The 18,478-nt window shown below is 42.0% G+C and overlaps 1 protein-coding gene across 1 annotated transcript in view; it reads left to right on the top strand.

Moving 5' to 3' along the window:
- The first annotated feature begins 5,123 nt into the window (after nt 1–5,123).
- ME3 (malic enzyme 3) overlaps nt 5,124–18,478 on the top strand; it is a 117,276-nt gene continuing 103,921 nt past the window's right edge. The window contains exon 1 of the mRNA XM_040055729.1: nt 5,124–5,324. Coding sequence (XP_039911663.1) covers nt 5,139–5,324 — 186 coding nt within the window. The 5' untranslated portion in view covers nt 5,124–5,138. The remainder of the gene's footprint in view (nt 5,325–18,478) is intronic.

Below are 18,478 nucleotides of genomic sequence, written 5' to 3'. Positions count from 1 at the left end.
GTTCGTTGGTTGGTTGGTTGGTTGGTTGGTTGGTTTTTGTATGCTGTGAAGTCTCACTCAACATCATTTTAGTGAATCTATATTGTTAATTCAATCTTTCAACTGCCCAAAGTTTCTAGCAAAAATAACCAGGTCAGACTTGTGCCACATTACCAGTTGGATGTCAGTCAGATGTGCCCCTTCAAATAACAAACAGAGTTTAAAAAAAGATTTTTCACCTCTTTTTTTTTTACTTCAGAACCTTCTATTTACATATGTATGATGTTACTCAAAAATAGTATTATCATGCTAGATGAAAAAATGTACTCTTGCACCGTGTATGACACCATTTTTAAATTTAAAATATAGTTAAAATTTATAGCTGGACCATAGCAGTATTTAAGTCCTATTGAAGCCAATTGTAAAATCTATGCCACCTTCTATGGCAGGAAGCTTGAAGCCCATGCAAATGAAAAAAATTACTTTGAAGATAAATCAACATTAAATGCTTATATATCACTATAAATTGATTGATTTAACAGTGCATTGTCTTGGCAGTCCTGTTCTCTTCAAAACTTTGGATGCTAAGGATCATGTATGCGCTCCACAGGGTTACTGCAGTGCTCAGGAGGTATGTAGTAAGATGGGAGTAAAACAGTATAACAGCAACAAAAAGACAGCATTTGTATTCGAGAGGAAGGGAGAATTTATTGACTGAAGTGTGTTTATTTCCATCCTCATTATTCATTTTAAGAGGTGTAAGTATAAACCACTATCATTATCACTTAAAATTAGCCAAAGCCAAGAAAGAAGTCCAAGAGTCTGATTAAGGCCTTAATTGCATAACTGCAGAGGTTTTTTTTGTCTGGGTGACAGTGAAGACTCTCACTGCTGAAGAATAACACTGTGAGAGCACACATCAAGGAAGTAAGCTGTGACAAAGGCAGCCTAGTGATAGGAGACAGAGTAAGCAAGGGGCTGACAGCAGGGATATATGGATCCTGTTCCCAGCTCCATCACTGTCTATGTGACCATGAAGGTGAATCCTTAGCGTGTTTCTCCATCTGTAATGTGCATGAGAAAATATGGAGTTAGCACAGTGGCATTAGCCCTACTTATATTTTAAAAAAACTTTGAACTTTACTGCATGGGACAAGCTGCAGCAATGAGGATTTTTAAGACCAGAGAGGCTTGTTCTCCCATTGCAGGGATCTGCTCTTTTATGGCAACATGCGATCATCTGTGGCATTCTGTCTGTAACCTTGGATCTTGTGTTTGTTAGAGGTGAACAGAAGGGCTCTGTGGCTGCTCCATCCAAAAAAACCAGACATTTGTGAATCCTTGTGGGTTAAACATCAAGTATATAATTGCTTGCACTTAGGGAAGGTTGGCACAATGATCCCTGTGGTGTCTTCAAATCCCAGCAGGAGCAAGGCAGGGATTGTCCCCCTGTGCTTGGCACTGGTGAGGCTTCACCTCAAATCCTGTGTTCAGTTCTGGGCCCCTCACTGCAAGAAAGACCTTGATGGGCTTGAGCGTGGCTGGAGAAGGGCAACGGAGCTGGAGAAGGTCTGGAGCACAAAGATGATGAGGAGCTGGTGAGGGAGCTGGGGGTGTTTATCCTGGAGAAAAGGAGGCTCAGGGGGGACCTTATTGTTCTTTACAACATAAATAACAAAATTTTGTTACAGCCTCCTGAAAAGAGGCTGTAGCTAGGCAGGGTCAGTCTCTTCCACTAACTAACAAGTGACAGGACCAGAGAAAACAGCCTCAAGTTTCACCAGGGGAGGTTCAGCTTAGAAACTAGGGGAAAATTCTCCACTGAAAGGTGATCAGGAGCTGGAATGGGCTGCCCAGGGAAGTGGTTCACTCACAGTCCCAAAGGTATTTGAAAGTCACAAAGATGTAGTGTGTGGGGACATGGTTTAGTGGTGGACTTGGCAGTGTTAGGTTAAAGGTGGAACCCGATGATTTTAGGTCTTTTCGAATCTACGTGACTCCGTGATTCTATCTGTGGATCAGTTAGCTCCAGACTCTTCTACAGCACTTATAGTTTTTCCAGCCACTATTTGTTGTACAGAGGGGTCCCAACCAAAACTCATTACTTCTGTTGTGTAAGGCTTCTCATGTCACAATGAATTTAAATTAACAGTCTGAATAGTATACAGTCTGTGCAAAATCTAATAAACCAGGGGACACATGGCTGCACAATGCCAGGAATTCTCAAGGTATCTGATTTGAAAATCACTACAATGAAAGTTTATAACTGTAGCTCAATTCATTTTGTGAGAGGAAAGATAATGCCATAGAAGAATAGACACTATACGATTCTGCCTTATATGTCAGAGATTCATTCTCTGTCAGGCTTAAAGGGTATTTCATTTGCATTCTCTTAGATGCCAAACTGGTAAATGCAAGGCCACAGCGCAAAGAAGTTTCTTAAATTACTGGAGGAATAAATTGGGTCTTGTAACATGCTTTGTAATTTCAATTGCATTCTGTAGCAACTCTCAAATCCCCAAGTGTATATGGAATCCCACTCCACAAACCATTGTTTCCTTCCTGCTGCTGAAAAATAGCTTAAAAAAATCCTGAGACCTCAATGATGAATATAACTGTGCATTTCATTGCTTTTATGGCTTTTTTTTTTTTTTTTGTAATGTTCTTTCTTGTTTTTTAATCAAGAATTTGACCGTCTCTTTTATTCAATTTGCATTCAAGCGAGGTTTACACATTACACGAAGTACATTCAAATGCATCTGACAGCGAGCACTCTGCAGCTTGGAGATAATGGATCTAAATCACATTCACGCTTTATTTTGCAGTGCCAGGTAAATTCTAGAGACCCAGCATTTGTAATTTATTTCTCACTAGGATGAAAAAGTCAGTTTGATGGCTACTGTCAGCCAATAGGAGGTAAAAGATGAGATAGCCCCTGCAAAGCACTATTCAGTGACTGCACAAAAGTGGGGAGACTATTTGTGGCTGCAGAGAAAGATTTATTTTTACAGTTATATAATACATCCCTGCTCAGGGAAGCACATAAGCTAGAATTTTAAAATTAAGGAAATAAAATATGTGAAAGAGTCCATACAGTAACAGTAAAGTCAGAAGCATACATTTGTGTATATATCTTCTTGTGGCAGTGTGTGCATGAGCCAAAAATGCTTATAATGTGCACTTGTTAAAAATATCTCTGTCCAATAACCTCCACAGTCAGTCATGGGAGATCACATATGCAGCCATTTCTGCAGACCATTTAGAATGAGACACTACAGCTACAGCACTTCCCTTACTCCCCAGTTTGCACTTTTTGCCAATCCATTGTAGAAGGGCTGTGTAGGAATCCCCACCTTTGCCATTAGACCTGTTGTGTGGCCCGAGGCAAAAGATTTCTCCATTCCCAGGGCTGCATCAGAAGCAGTGTGACCAGCAGGTCAAGGAAGAGATTCTCCCCCTTTACTCCACTCTCATGAGACCCCACCCAGAGTGCTGCATCCAGCTCTAGTTCATCATAAGAAAGATGCGGACCTGTTGGAGCAAGTCCAGAGGAGGCCATGATAATCTCAGAATACGGACATGGTGCCTGCTGTACCAACTGGCTGGTGGGAGGAAGAAAGCTTTGGCAAGCTGGCATGGTATTGACTTGGCTTTCATGCAATTTGTTCCTGAGGAGATGAAAATCTCTAGATTTTTCCAGTTTATAGCTACACACACACAAAAAGAGTAAGAATAGTGGTATATTTCTTCTTCTGTCTTCTGTGCATTAACAATCTCCCTGATCATATTCTGGCCTTGGTGAGGCACATACTCATTTTCTCCACCATCTGGGTCTCCCCAGAAGTGTGTCTTCATTCATGACCAATTTTTCAAGGAAGACCCAAAGACCAGACAAACAACCAGACTTCGAGGAGTCTTTCCCCCTGCATAGTTCTAGTACTTATTAAGTTGCCAGAGTCCTCCAGTATGAGGCTTGAATATAATAATTGCCTACAGCAGAGGTGTAAATATCCTGAACACACCAAGAACAATGCACAAAGCCACCTGCTCTTTAGGGAGAAATCAAAAGCTTGTGGAATCAAAATGCAACAGTGTACTCTATTGAGTGCCTAGGGGCAAGGCAAGGAAAAGCAACCATATCCATCCAGTCATCTTTTTGCTCTGCATTCTGTTCTTTTCTGCAGGGACTGCATAATTTATCCATAAATATATTAAAGCATATTAAAAAATACACCTGCAGACAGCAATACGAATGGAGGGATAAGCCTGAGAGCGTCCCTCTAGCAAAGCAGATGTGAATTTCATGAGAGGGATGCAGGTACAGAAGCAGTGTTGATCTTAAGATGAAACTGAACGTGAATCTTCCACTCTTTTGGGGGGTAATCAGGGCACTATTTTTTCCACAGAAGTGGTTGTGGTGATGGTAGTAGTAGTGGCAATGATGTTTTCATCATTTTAAAGGTTTAAAGAGCTCATTTATTAAAATTTAAAAAAAAAAAAAAACAAAAAAAAAAAAAAAAAAAAAAAAAAACAAAAAACTGGAGGGACCTGTCTTCTTCAGTAAATATAGAATTACAACATAAAGAAATACAGGTTATATACATTATAGAGCTACATACATAGTGAATACATTCTATGTACAATATACGGTGTATATAAATTTCACAGAGGGACTTTATATCGATCACATGGGGCTTGAAATGCCTAACCAACCACGGTTGTTCACACTCCTGGACTGAAAAGTTCTCCGAGGATGCTCCTTAGAGCACTAACAACTCCTCCGAGCAGCTTCGCTCCGCCGGCCTGCTCCGTGTCCTTGGCCAGGGTCTCCGGGCGCTGCCCGCCCGACGCCCTTTACCGCGGCTCCCGGGACGCTGCGGGCACAGCGGGGCGAGCACCGCACCGCCGCCGCCCGTGTCCCTGGCCGGGCGTGTCGCTGTCCGCGGCGGGGGCGGGCCCGGGCCGGCTCCCCGTCCCTGCGCGGCCGCTTCAGCCCGAACAGGTAACGGAGGAGGGGCGGCCGCCGCGGGCTTGCGGCGGGATCTGCTTCCCGGGTTTCCTTTCGCTTCGGCGGGTCCGGGCACACCTGGGCGGGACGGGCCAGGGCCGGGCCGCGCCCGCCCAGCCCCGCCGGCTCCTCTGGCAGGACCGGCGCGGCGATGGTGCCGGTGTGCGGCGGGGTCTGCGCCCGCCGCCTGCTGCGGGCGGCGGGGGCCGGCCGGGGGCCGCTCCTGCTCGCCGTCAGCCGGGCCCGCAGCGGCCAGGCGGGGAGCGCCGGCCCCGGCCGCGCCCTGGACGTCAAGAAGCGAGGCTACGACATCACCAGGAACCCGCACCTCAACAAGGTGCGTACCTTGGGCGGGGGGTGTCCGGGCCTCGGGGAGGGCAGCGGGCGCGGGAAGGGCCCGGATCGCAGGTGTCGCGCTGGGTGCGGGCTGTGGCGGCGTCACCCGTGAGCGTCCCCGGCGAGCGGCTCCGCTCCCGAAGGGCCCGAATGCCGGGGGTGGGCAGCGGCCGAGGACTGACCTGAACGGAGCACGGGATGCGTGATGGGTGCCCGGCTGCTGGCTCGGCACTGCAGCGCCCTGTGCAGTCGGGCACCTGCTTCCCCGCTGACCGCTGGCCTGCTGCCGCCGCGGCGCTGAGAGAGCCGGGCCAGGGCAGGAGTGCCTTTGCCTGGGAGCTGAGGCTGTTTGCCTGAAAGCGCACAAAACTGGAATGGAGAAAGCGTGGCTACTCCTTAAGATCTAATACCAAAGCTTGGGTTATTTATAGATATAAATAACCTGGGTTATTTATAGACATATATTGTTTTACGCATGGAGCAGTGAAACGGGTCATTTACACCTTCATGATAAAACAAGCATGTGTGGCTGTTCTTGTTTTCAGTCTTCCTTTCATAGCATATCCATAGCAGTGTGTGCTCCACTACCAAAGCAACGTCTCGCCAGGCTGAAGATGTATTTATCCTCAATACCGTGGAAGCGTTAACAATACAGTTATAATAATAAAAATTTAAAAAATACTTTTGGAGAAAGTTTTCAGCAAAGCCTACAAAGCATGTAGACTTAAGCATTTCTTATGCTTTTCTATGCCTTTCCGTAATTTGAAGGGGAAAAAATAATATGGGTGCCCATTTTGGGATCAAATATGTCAGAGTCAAGAATGTTGGGTTCTAGTTTCTTGTGTTACTATTACTAGAAATAACTACAAGTGCATTATTTACTTAAAATGAGCAGGTATTAAATGTGGTATTGAAATTGATTGATAGATTGGGCCGTGACTATTTGTCATATGCTTGGTACACAGTTATCCAGTCCATGAGCTTCCTATGTCATCACCCAAACTGGAGACGCTTTGGATGACCACTTTTGCTTTCTGTAGGATGTCGTGCATTGAGCTGCGTCTTCTGGTACCATTTCAGCATCCATAGAGTTGAATCCCAAAGGACCAAGGCCTGTGATGACACTGGATATTACTGAATGTGCAACAACTTTGTAGGAAGTCTGGTTTCAAGCATTGTACAGTGCCTGTCTGTGAGGCTGAAAGAAAAGGGACTGCCAACTAGGTCATAAATAACAGTAATTTGTCAGCATTAAGAGATTCTGATGGGTGCTTCGTGATAGTTAAAAAGAGTGGCATAGCTAATGTTTCTAGTTTTCTTCTATATATGAATGAAAAATTAATACTTTGACCTTTCCTCTGTGTAATGCAATAATAACACACAAACAGTTGAATCTGGCTGATGCAAAGGTAGATTTTTAATGGCCTGCTTCATAACTTCCAGAACTGAAGCTTTTCTTAAGTGTTTTCCCTCCTCCCAGTGAAATAAAGTGTTTTTCTTGACATGTAGATGGAATTTTTGTCCGTGTGGAGAGGAGGGTACAAAACCATTCCTGTTAGAGGAAAAAAAACCCAGCAGTGTTCCGTGTTTAATTGGCCATGAGAAGTCTCCCAGCTGGTCTCCAACCTGGGCATTTGCTGTTTGTTACATTCCTCAGTCAGTGCAGACCTTGCAGTCACTGAGACCATCATTTGCAGAGCATCCAAGTCAAGACAGAGATGGCTAACATGTGGTAAGAGATAAGGACTGCCTGTGTATGCACCCAGGTAACCAGTCATTACTGAACACTCAAGACCTCTTTCCAGACTTTTCCAGACAGGCTTCCGTTCCTCTGTGGCTCTTAACAGTTCACTGTAGCCTCTGAAGGATTACCTGTGGTCAGCTGAAAAGGTATGTTTCAGGCAGTTCATGTGTTGTCAGCGTGGGATTGGCAGCCCTTTGGTCTGCCGTGCTGCACTGGTGTAAATCAAAATTAGGGATCCCTATTTTAGGTAGGTTTTCAGCTCTTGTACTCTCCTCACATAGCAGTTGCTCTTTGCCCCTTTGGTAACTAAATACAGGCGTGGGGCTATTGCTCTTTTTCTGCAGTGGATCTCACTTTAATCTAAATTTTTAACTGATTGCAAGCAGGTCTTCAGGGAATAGTCCTTACGTCTCTCCAAGAACCTCTGAAAAAAATGTTCGGAAAGGAGACTTTGGGCAGCAAGTGTTTCGCTGCTTTATTCAATACCCTGGCTGTTTTGTAGCTTGTGGATGAAGTTTAAACTGTCAGTCTGAAGCTGTGAAGGGTGCAGTATTAATTCAATGAAGAACACTGTCTCTTCAGCAGAATTGCAGGCAGATTTACAGTCTGAGGTTATTGATCCAAGTCTTTGCTTGCTTACTAGGTTGAAGGTGCTTTGAAGAAGAAGCAGACTCAAAATCCGCTACTGGCAGGTCCTCTGTAATATCCTAAATATTAGTAAAAGTAAAAGCAGGCTGTCCTCTGAGAAGTTCCCCTGGTGTCCAAAGCTGCCTGAGAAGAAGGAGAAAAATAAATCCAAAAAATAAATCCAAAAAAATAAGTCCTACTTATGGATTTAATAAATTTGCAGTTGTTTCTTCCCTTTGGTCTTTGTTTACTATGTACTACATTTCTTATTACTATAGTATTCAAATACTGTTCTTCCTTGTGTTGTGAATTGTGCCAGTCCATGTTTAATCCAAGGGCAGGGCTTGGGAAACATCAGCATTCTTGTGAGAGGTACTTGCAGCTTTGAAAGACAATTGCAGTTGTTCTTAGTTAACTGAATAGTCTGAAGAGTCTCAGAAATAACAAGAGGGTGAAGAACTTGTCACATGTTTTTATGAAGTGCTTAATGAAGAAGTTCTTTTCCAGACCTTGAATGCCATAAAATTGGAAAACCTAAAAATGCTAACAATATCAGATAACCACAGAGCACTGGTAGGAGTTTTCTGTGGTGATCCAATGAAAAACTGGACTTGCTGAGAAATAAGTGTGTTCTACTCTGGGGCCTCAGCCTTTTGAAAAACCAATTCAATGCTCAGACCCTGGGAGGAAAGATGGAGCTTCCCTTACCTACTGCCTTCTTTATCAAAGCTGCTTTGTATTTGGTGTGGTCAAGGCCATGTCCTGTTCTCTCTGACACTGCTGTCAGTTCTTAAGGTTTGTGCAGTTCTGTTCACCTCAGATGTGCCTTTTATGATTTCCAGTTTTTCCAGGGACTCTGTCAAATTCATAGGCCCTTTCTGTATTTGAACAAACACATACTGAGCTGGACAATTCCCAGTTTGACCACATGCCTTCAGGGACTCAACAATCTTGTCATGTCCAAAATTGACTATAAGTTTGTTCATGAGATCTGACTGGAAGGTTGATGACAATTCTTGCATTTTTCTGGAAGTTCTAATTTTGAGATAAATCATGCCTGCTTGGAGATGTGCCGTCACAAACAGATGCAGCACAGGAGGTCACCGTTTGTTTTCAGAGTGGCCCTATTTGAAGGGTTGAGATAATCCATTGAATTTTCCTGCAAGTGCAGTGCAGGGATCTGACTTTGTCGTCTCTGTGTACATTTGGATACTACTCTCTACTCTTCTGATGTGCATGTATGTTCTCCACTGTTTTTCATGGAATGTCATAGTGAATTACCAACAAAAAAAAAAAAAAAAAAAAAAAAAAAAAAAAAAAAAAAAAAAAAAAACCAAGAAAACAAAATTATTAGTCTGGATCTGTAAGAATCAAACCTTAAAAAATTGCAGTAGGTTTCTGCAGCGTTTTTTGAACGTGCTGCTGTATACATGATTAAAATTCAGAAAGCTTGTTTGTCCTTCAGCTTTGCAGGGATTGAAATTGAGCTAACTGAGGGTTCTTTGAACAGCATCAGTAATTTGTCACTGCAGCTAAGAAACAAATTGTGTGATCTTGCACACGGCTGCACTTGGCAGCTGTGGTGAAACAGGGCTAAAATTAGGTGGATTTGTAAAATGATTGGATTTTTAAAAACTTAGTAATGAGCACAAGAACAGTGTGTCTGAAATTAGTTGGCAAGATCAAACTGAGGCTGAATTCTGTTTTCAAAGTAGTGAATCTCTCTTAATCCACCAGGTTATGTTCTTACAACTGGAGGTTTTATTGCAGCTGGAGTTTTCAGTTGGCTAGCTTTAGGTCTGGGTGGACACATAACAACTGATTGATGCATGGGGCTTTAAGTGTGTGCCTTCCAGCATTTGTTAACTTGCCATCTGTTCGTGTTTTGCAAAGGAAGAATAGGAGGTGGGCAGAGTTTAGACGTTTCCCTCATATTTTTTCAGGAGCCCGTAAGTATTTGAGCAAGTTTTGGGGGACAAATTTTAGACTGGACAAGTTAATTTAGGGGGAAAACAATCCACTGGGGGTTACTAAATACTCTAAAAAGCCCACCTGGCTTAGAAAGTCCCCAAACTGGAAATTATGAAAAGATGGGAGAATGCAGTGGAAGAATATGCTATTAACCTGTGTTATTTAATCTTCTCAGGGCTTGTGGCTGCTGCAGGAGACAGGGTGTTCATGTACATTTCTGTACATGTACATTCTGTACTGATGGTACTATTGTGTTTCTAGGGATATCAAACAAGACACTTTCATAGCCAAACCCTGTAACTTTAGACCCAAGTAAAACTATAGCTGAGAGATGATGTTTTGCCAAATCAGCTTCTAAATACTCTAGAGCTGAAATGTGGGTGAGCTGGAGCACTGTGCGTTGGGATGAGCCCTCGATGGTACCCAGAGCAGAGAGGCTCTTTGCATGTTTTTACTTCATTAGTCAAGCCAAGGTGTATGTATCCCCCCATGACTTCAGCTGGAAACAAACTCCATGGAGGTGAGCTTTGGCCAAATATTTTGGAAAATGTGGTGGTATTCTGGAAATACGATTGCTCAGTTAGATTTGTTTTGGCCATCATCCTGGCATGTGAACTTTCATTTTTATTTGCTTGGTGTTAGTGTCAATCATATATTTTTCTGAGTCCAGACTGTCTTTTGGCAAGGACACCTCCTAATTCTTTGATGCCAAAAAACTTGTTATTGTGGCATGGTCAGCAGACTGAGTCCAAACTAAATCTGTTGGTACTTCTGGTATTAGTAGCAGCCTGAAAAACTCCCGTTGCTCCCCCAGCTTGGATGCCAGTTTGTCTCCCTTATCATGGCCAAACCAAGAAGCCATCTGCCTTCCTGTTTGTTCACATAACCTCTTGCCAGCACTGTCACTTTCCCCTTTGGGATGCTGCTAGTGCTTTGGGAGTAGCAATCCCATGGGAAAGCTTGGAAGCGCATGTTGCTGTGAGGGTGAGAGGGGTCCTGATGCAGACTTGCCTCTGTGCTGTACTAACCCGGTAATATGTTTGTTGGTCCTCCTTTTCCCTTCAGCCCTTATAAATGACATTGAGAGGTCTTGGAAGCATTGGTTGGGCAGCTTTTATAAGTGCTGAGTTGATGCTTGCACTCAGTGTAAGATTTTATTAAAAATAAACTTGTTTTGGAACACAATGCTTCTTTCTGTTTTCTGAAAATGTAAAAATACCTTTAAAACTGCCTTTAAGTTGAGGGAATTCATCAGTTTGGCAGCTGCTTATGTTGCTTTCTTTTTATTATGCCCTTTCTTTTGGAGAAGCCTTAATCCCTACATCAGGCATGTTTGGTAAGGCAGAGCCAAGAATGAATGTAGCTCTGGTTTGATAGGATGGACTAAGCTTTTCTGGCGCTGAATAAAATTTGCACTTAAGTAACACAAACTCTTTGGTGAAGAATATGAAAATTGATATTGTTGCAGTTAGAATGGATTTAGTGCTGAATATTACAGCTTGTTCACATTCCTGTTCCTTGCATCTAGTGAAATATGGGGTCGGCTACTAGTTGATTACTTTGGGACCACGGCGGATGTTGGCAGGAAGACCGAGCGTGTTACGTGTTGGGTGAACAGTGTGCACTGAACTGACCTCGGCACACTCCAAGCCTTGCCCCACGTGAGCAGCCCGACGTACGATGTCACTGATGTCAGAGACTGTGTGCTGCCCTGCCATGAGATGTGTCATTGGTGCTCCTCAGAATTAGTGGCCATTCACCTTTCAGGTGAATTCACCTGAAAGGCAGTGCTGATCCCCAAGATGAAGGGAAGAGCTATAATCTGTGGCTCGGTTTTGCTTTCACATGGTTTGCACATGCAGTAAGGAACTTGCTAGAGATGGATCTGGCAGCCTTGTAATGCTGTGTGGCAGATTTTGACTACTGAATTTTTGGTTTTGGTGTGTTAGATCTGGCACTTGCTAAACAAAAGTGAACCTAGAACGAATTCTATTTGACTTGATTTTGAATTAAGAGAATGTAAATTGAATTCTTCTTTAGCTTCTGCAGCAGCCACCTCCAGAAGAAACACTAGGTGCTGTTACTGACCTTCATTCAAAGATGAGAAGGGAAAGGTTGTTATTTAATGAATAACTGTGGTCTCCTGATACCCCTTGCTGAAGGTGGGACAGTTACAATTTTTTACAGTATTCAGGCCCCTCCAGGGCTTTGGGATAATTTTCTTTCTCTGATGTGCTATAAATGATGCTGATCCACCTTCCTGCCCCACCTCACTTGCCTGGCTGATGGGAGATACTGTGCAAACATACCTTTTAGCAGCTCTCCTGTATTTCAGGTGTTTTACTCATTCTTCACTTTAAAGAGAGCCTCTGCCACCACGTGCCCCCGTGTAGGCAGCACTCTGGCATTTCTAGCACTGAGCCCCTGGCAGAGTTTGGAACTCGAGTTTGATAGGGAAGCTGCCAATGCACATGGCTGCTGTAGCTGAAAGCTGGATGCTGCCCTGTACAGGAGGACGCTTGCCTCTACCTCTCTCTTATTAAATGACATGCAATTCTATAGATAATCTGATTTTGCTGTGGGTTCTTTAGGTTTGTTTGTTGGTTTTGCTTTTGCTTTTGTCTCTTTCTTTTCCTCAGCTACTTATTTTTCTGTCTTTTTCTCACTGAAATCCTGACCTGCTACCAAACCTTTAACAGCCTATTGTAGCACTCACCCAGATAAATTCTTTTGGGACAGACTTAGCTTTGGAGCAAGAAGGTCACACAGGCCTTGGTGCTTGGGGGAGAATAAACACTGCTGAAATGACCTCTCTTTCAATAGAAGGCTTAGCACAACAGCAAACTTGACTACTTTCAGTTTATAATGTGCAGTACTGGAGATGATGAGCATGTTTTTAATTTTTTAAGCTCCTCTTTGAGGCCCAGGGATGACACTTGCTATCTTTCTCTCCAGACAATGTGACATTTTGATAAATGACTTCTGTATTGTCAACCTGATGCAATATCGTTCTTCTAAAAATGTTTTAAATGGCAAAGCTTTTTATAGTTCTGCAGCTGCCAAACAAAAAACTAAGGCAGGAACTGGGCAGACTATGGTTCTGACAAAGAAAATAAGGCTAACGCTAAAGTTTTCTGCAAATCAACATTTTCTACTTGGCGGCTCTCTGTTGGACATGTAACGTTTTTCAACCCGTGGACCCATAGAATTGAAACAGATTTTCAGTAAATTTCTCTGTTGTATTTATAAAAAGAAAAGACTCCACACCGTAGAGAATTCTGTTCTGTATGTCTAGCTTAAAATGTGGTAATTCTATTTTATAGGTCCATACGGATTAGCTGTGTTCAGCCTCATAAAACATGTAGTTCAGACTTCATTGTGTTTCTAAATATTGGAAAAAATAGCTTATTTCAAAAACAACAGTGCTATGTTCTCCTGGACAAGATGTCTTGAACATTTGGGCTTGTCACTTTGCCTAGTGGTTAAATTCATTATGGAAACTATTAAATTCAGTTTAATCTTCATTTGAATGGTTTGATGTAAAACCTGCACATGATTTCAGCTATAATTATTTGCATTATTTGTGATTATTATAAATGAGTGAATTGATTAAAGCACCAAATCCTGATATTTTTGGAAGTGTCCAGACTATTAAGGGTTTCTGTTGTCAAGATGGCCTAAGCAGGTAAGCAGGGTAGAGGCTGGAGTGAGAGATAATCTGTTTTATTGTGCCTAATGATTAGAGGTGGGGGGGAAAGGGGAGAAGTAAGTCCAGAGATTTTTGTGTTCATAGCCCTTCTTCTAGCAACTCACTTTTTCTTATCCCCAGCCAGGTTACTTGGTCCAATGAACAAAAAAAGAAAAATCCAACAGAAAAAAACTCAAACAACCCCCCCACCACCCAAGCCCCAAACTTCTCCCTTTTAGCCATTTCCCACCTCACAGAGAATTTGATGTCTTCATGTTGTCATTTGTGCCTGTAGCTAATTTCTGTGATAAAACAACTGCTTCTGTAAATCAGGTTCCTTGATCATAATTACGGGAGGGTCAAGATCCTTCTTTCCCTCAATTCTGTATGAAGGGTTCTAGATCTAGAGAAATGAGAAAAGTAACAAAAATTGTTAGCTGAAGTTAAATCTGACTACTGGGGAAGAAAAAAAAAAAATCTAAAAATTGTATCTCCCATTGTTCTGGATTTTATTTTTTTATGACAGAGCCTCTTTAAAATCTAGCGGGGAAAAAAATCAACCTGCTGCAAGAGAAAGTAATTTGCAGTAGTGGAGTGTGTATGAAGTCTGAATTCCAGCAGACACTACTCTTTTAGGGAGAAGTGTTACACAAGTGTGAAAGATACTTGTAACTAGAACTTAGCAGTTTAGGTATTTTCTGGGTGAGAGACACCAGTTGTCCAAAGAACTTGCAGTGATGAGGATATTGGGAAGAAGAATTGAAAACTTATCTTTTCCCCTAGTGACTGACAGATCCAGTGGCTTGATGTGTGAAAGCCATGAAAAGCAATCATAGATGTGACCGTGTGCTCCAGGTTGGCAGCTCTACAGAAAACTTTCCAAGTGAAATTCACTGCTGGTCTTAATGCAGAGAGGTTTGTTCGGCAGTTTCTGCTACTTTATACTCATTGGTGAGTTGGCTGCCATTGGTGGCTCACGAGCTTGTGAATTACATTCAAACACAGAAATAGCTGTTCAAAGGTAAAGGTAAAATAAAAGAATTTTTTGTCTCAAGTGTGAGGATTTTCAGTGCACATAGCACTGTGACTTGGTGCTCGTTGCACACATGCAGCAGATTCCTCTTAGGTTTGGTAACTTGCCCGGGTTGCGATGTGCGGCAGTATTTATTCGAAGGAGATGTGGAACATGCCTTTCACTCCATGAATGCTGATGCCAGCAGCTTTTCCTGGCTTGTGTCTAGGGGGAAAGAATGCTTGCAACAGCAGAGCCCTGCCTGAGCATTGCTCTTTGGTTTCTAAGGGGCAGTGTAGGCTTGAGTCATTGGGAGGGTTTCTGTTAACTTCAGTCAGCTTTACATTGAGCCTTTTTTGAACTTAGGAATAAGCAGCTGCACCATTCAAGATACAAGGTCATTTTCATTACAGACTGTTAAGGTTAAAGGTAGTAGAGTGTCAAATTTCATCATCTTGCTCTGTTAATAAATAGTAATTAAAATAAAAGCATATGTAAAAAATTGTGCTTACTGATTCTTTAAGCCAAAGTCTCAAAGCAAAAGTGGAATTTACCGATAATATCAATTTCTACTGATAGAGAATCCCATGTAGGCTCCAGCTACTCCCATAGTTGTGTGTCCTAGAAATAAAAAGTGCATGTTAGTATTCTTTGCTTTAGTGATGTCTATCTAAACTCATTCATCTTCCATAAGAGTTTTGGAGTGACCGGCTCAGTGATGCCTTTCCAAAGCCAGAAGCTGTCCTCTGGTGTGTAGGCAAGAAGAGTTGGACTTCTTCACAAAAGAGCTGCTGGATGAAAAATGAGGGCACTAAGTAAGATGCCTCAGAGTGCTTGAAGCTGCCCTCCAGAGTTCTTGTAAATTAATAAAATTTACAAAAGTGCCTTTGAACTGTGACCTTCCAAATGTCCACTGGTCAGAGGTAATGGGGTGGGTTTATGAAAGCAGAATGAAAGCATGATTCATGCTTGCTGAAACTGGGCCACAAGTAATTGTTTTGTATTTAGCATGCTAACTGTATTTGAAGTTATAAGATAACAAAGTAATTTCTCATATAAATAGAAAGGAAGTGATGGGAAAGCGCTGGAAAGCAGCAGCGAGACTCTGGCTGCTGCTGTAAACTGGATTTAGTGTTGGCCACTCTTAAAAAGCTCGTTGCATTTTAAAGATAAGCTTTAATGGAATTGGCAGTGACAGTGCAACTGTAACTAGATCTTGTTGTTTTGTACAAGTGCCTTTCAGGTTTCTCTGCAAGGTCGAATGTCCTATTGACTGGCAGCTGGATTGTTTTCCTTGTAGGAATGTAACTGGTATTTGATAGAGTTGCAAAATGAGTTTCCCACTGAAGCCAAATATAAGTATATGAGAGTCCAGCAGTTTCACTTCCTGCAAAGCTGGAAACCCTTGTAGCATTTATTAGGATTTCCTGCAGGGAAAGAGGGATATTAATCTTGTTTGACTTACAGAATCATAATATTTGTGCTGCAATTTGTAACACAGAGCAAGAAGTTTTCAATTAGTATTTCCTGAGAAACAGCAAATTCAGTAAAGTAGATGCTTTTAACTTTTTGGGGTTTGTTTTTTTGTCAGAGAATAACTATAACATCTCACAGGACCTCAAATGTGTCACAGTGTTGGAGCAGGGAAGAGCAGTGGTGAACGTGGCTGCAGCTCTGCTAGGACACAGTGAGCAGCTGGAACAGTTCTCAAGTGTTGCTCAGTGTCTGATTGGCACTGTCATAATGGACTCTCTGGGAGTGCTGTATCAAGTGTGCTTTTAGGAGGTATAAACGCGATGATAAAAGAGTCACCTGGTCGCTTCATCGCTGGTTTTAATTTTCTTAGTGTTGGAAAATTTTTCTCAAACTCTGAGCTGATTGCGGTGAATGCTGATTTGGGGCACAAAACAAATTGGCTTGAAGTGTGAGCCTCTTTCCTTTCAGATTTGTAGTAATTTTGTACTGTGGAAAGCACTTTATGTCTCTTGAAAAGAGGCTTCAGCCTTTACTTTGGGGAAGCACTGCATTTTCCCATCCAGGCAGAAGAATGCTGCTAGGAGAGGTGAGGCTGAGGGCTTGGGCTGAGGAGCTGCAAGTGTGTGAGAGTTTCCAGATCTGTGGTGGGCATGGTGTCTAGACCGTCTGGACAAACTTTGTGCATTGTAGATATTCCTCATCTCCATTCTGGGTGCGATGGGCCATATATCTGGGGTTTCTAGGCATCCAGCACCTCCTTTGTGTATAGTCTCTGCATATGCAGAGGCTGATCGTATTTGGGATTCACTGGATTTACTGTCCACTTGCAGACCAATTCATCGTGTGAGACTGAAGCTCTGAGCTGGCTTCTGGACTTTCAGAAATCTTGGGGCAATAGCCAAAATCCTTATATTTTCCCCAATAAAAAATTTAGGTAGAAACAGAGGGAATGCCTAGAGATACTTGTACAGGAGAGAATAGATCTCAGAGGTCATTCTTTAGGAAGAGCATCTCTATTAATGTTTGTTAATTCACCTAACAAATGAGAGGTGAAGAGAAAGTACAGTAGAAGTTGTGCTTACTGCTCTGCAAATTAAGAAACATCTTAATTAGCTAGAATGTGTCATTTATGTAGGATTTTCTTCAACTTGAGCATAAAATGGAGTCACAGGTTACTTTTTCAGTCCAGTGAGGCTGTGGTTAGACACATAATCCCCAGCTATGGCTTCCAGATTTTGGAAAAAAAAAAAAAAAAAAGAAAAAAAAAAAAAAAAAAAAAAAAAAAAAAGCGCTATTGAATTTGAACATCAAGACTTAAAACCCAAAATCAAACAAACAAAAAAAACCCAACCACAATGTGACTGAGAGAAATATTTGCGGCTTATTTCTTATTCCTAATTCTTGGGACTTTCAAGGCATGTATTATTCACTTTCTGCTTTTCACTAATGAGATTTATTCAGGCTACTGGAGTCCTAACTCACTTTTGAACTCTATCACATTTCTTATCAGTTATGGAGGACAGTTTCTGAATCACTGATGTGCATTCAAGAAAGGATCTTGCAGTCATGGGCATCATGTTGTCATAATTTACATTTAGCTTTGGAGTACTTCAGTGGGGAGCTGAATTTAGCTTGCCCAAGGTAATATGGGACATTTGTAGGCGAACATGAGTTCAGCCAGCAAACCTGTTTGCTCAGTTTTCTTCTTGTAGCATCTATTATCTGTACCAAAAATGATTTCCACCACAACCTGTTAGAAACACGCATGACATATCAACTGCTCTATCCCATACATGCCATCAAATATGCATTGTTGTATAAAATGAAAAACATGTTGTGAAATGTTTCCCAAAAGCTGTGCACAAAGGAAGTGAGTGCTAATACACAGCTGTTATAGGTGGTAGTTTTAATTCTGTGTACCAGAGCTCACTTTTTTTTTTTTTTCTTTTTTATTTAATCACTTAAAATTTCTGGCTTTATTTCATTACAGTTCAGAACTTTGAATCACAGTGTCTGTAAGTTACAGATGCCAATACCTGTGAACTTGAAGTTATTACCTTGTCTGCATAATTAAAATAGTAATACAAAGAGAGAACTAAAACAGACTGAATACTTAATTTAAAGCTAGTGGGCCAGAGAGTGGGCCAGTGAGTGTGATCTGTGGTCCCCCTGTGACTGCTGCTCATGTATCTGATGAGACAGATGTAACAACCAGTGATTTCTAAGAAATCAAGAGATTATTGGCCTAGCTTTCCTCTCATTTTATTTAATGACACCTTCCAGCAAATGTCTAGGACTAGATCCAAAGCAGATTGAATTTTATGGGAAGAAAATGAGTATTTACAGGCCTTTTCAGTGAAATTATAATCTTACTGGCTTCATATTGTTTGAGAAAGTGCTTTGCTGAACTAGGGCATAGGTTTTTGATTTAGTATCCCACTGCTGTAAGACTCTGGGTGTCTTCTGGCTAACGCCTATTTGAGGAGTGGATTTATAGGAGCACTGCTGGCTTGTAAACAAATTGTGATGCACTTTGCTCTGCATTCAGAGGGAGGAGATGCAAAACTGCAAGACAATAATCTGTCTGCATTTTTGAGTACCAGGCAGAAGAAAATCAACTGCAAAAATGAAATGAGC

This window comes from Hirundo rustica, chromosome 2, assembly GCF_015227805.2.
Source record: "Hirundo rustica isolate bHirRus1 chromosome 2, bHirRus1.pri.v3, whole genome shotgun sequence".
In the NCBI taxonomy this organism is placed as follows: domain Eukaryota; kingdom Metazoa; phylum Chordata; class Aves; order Passeriformes; family Hirundinidae; genus Hirundo; species Hirundo rustica.
This window is presented reverse-complemented; position numbering and strand designations above follow the sequence as displayed.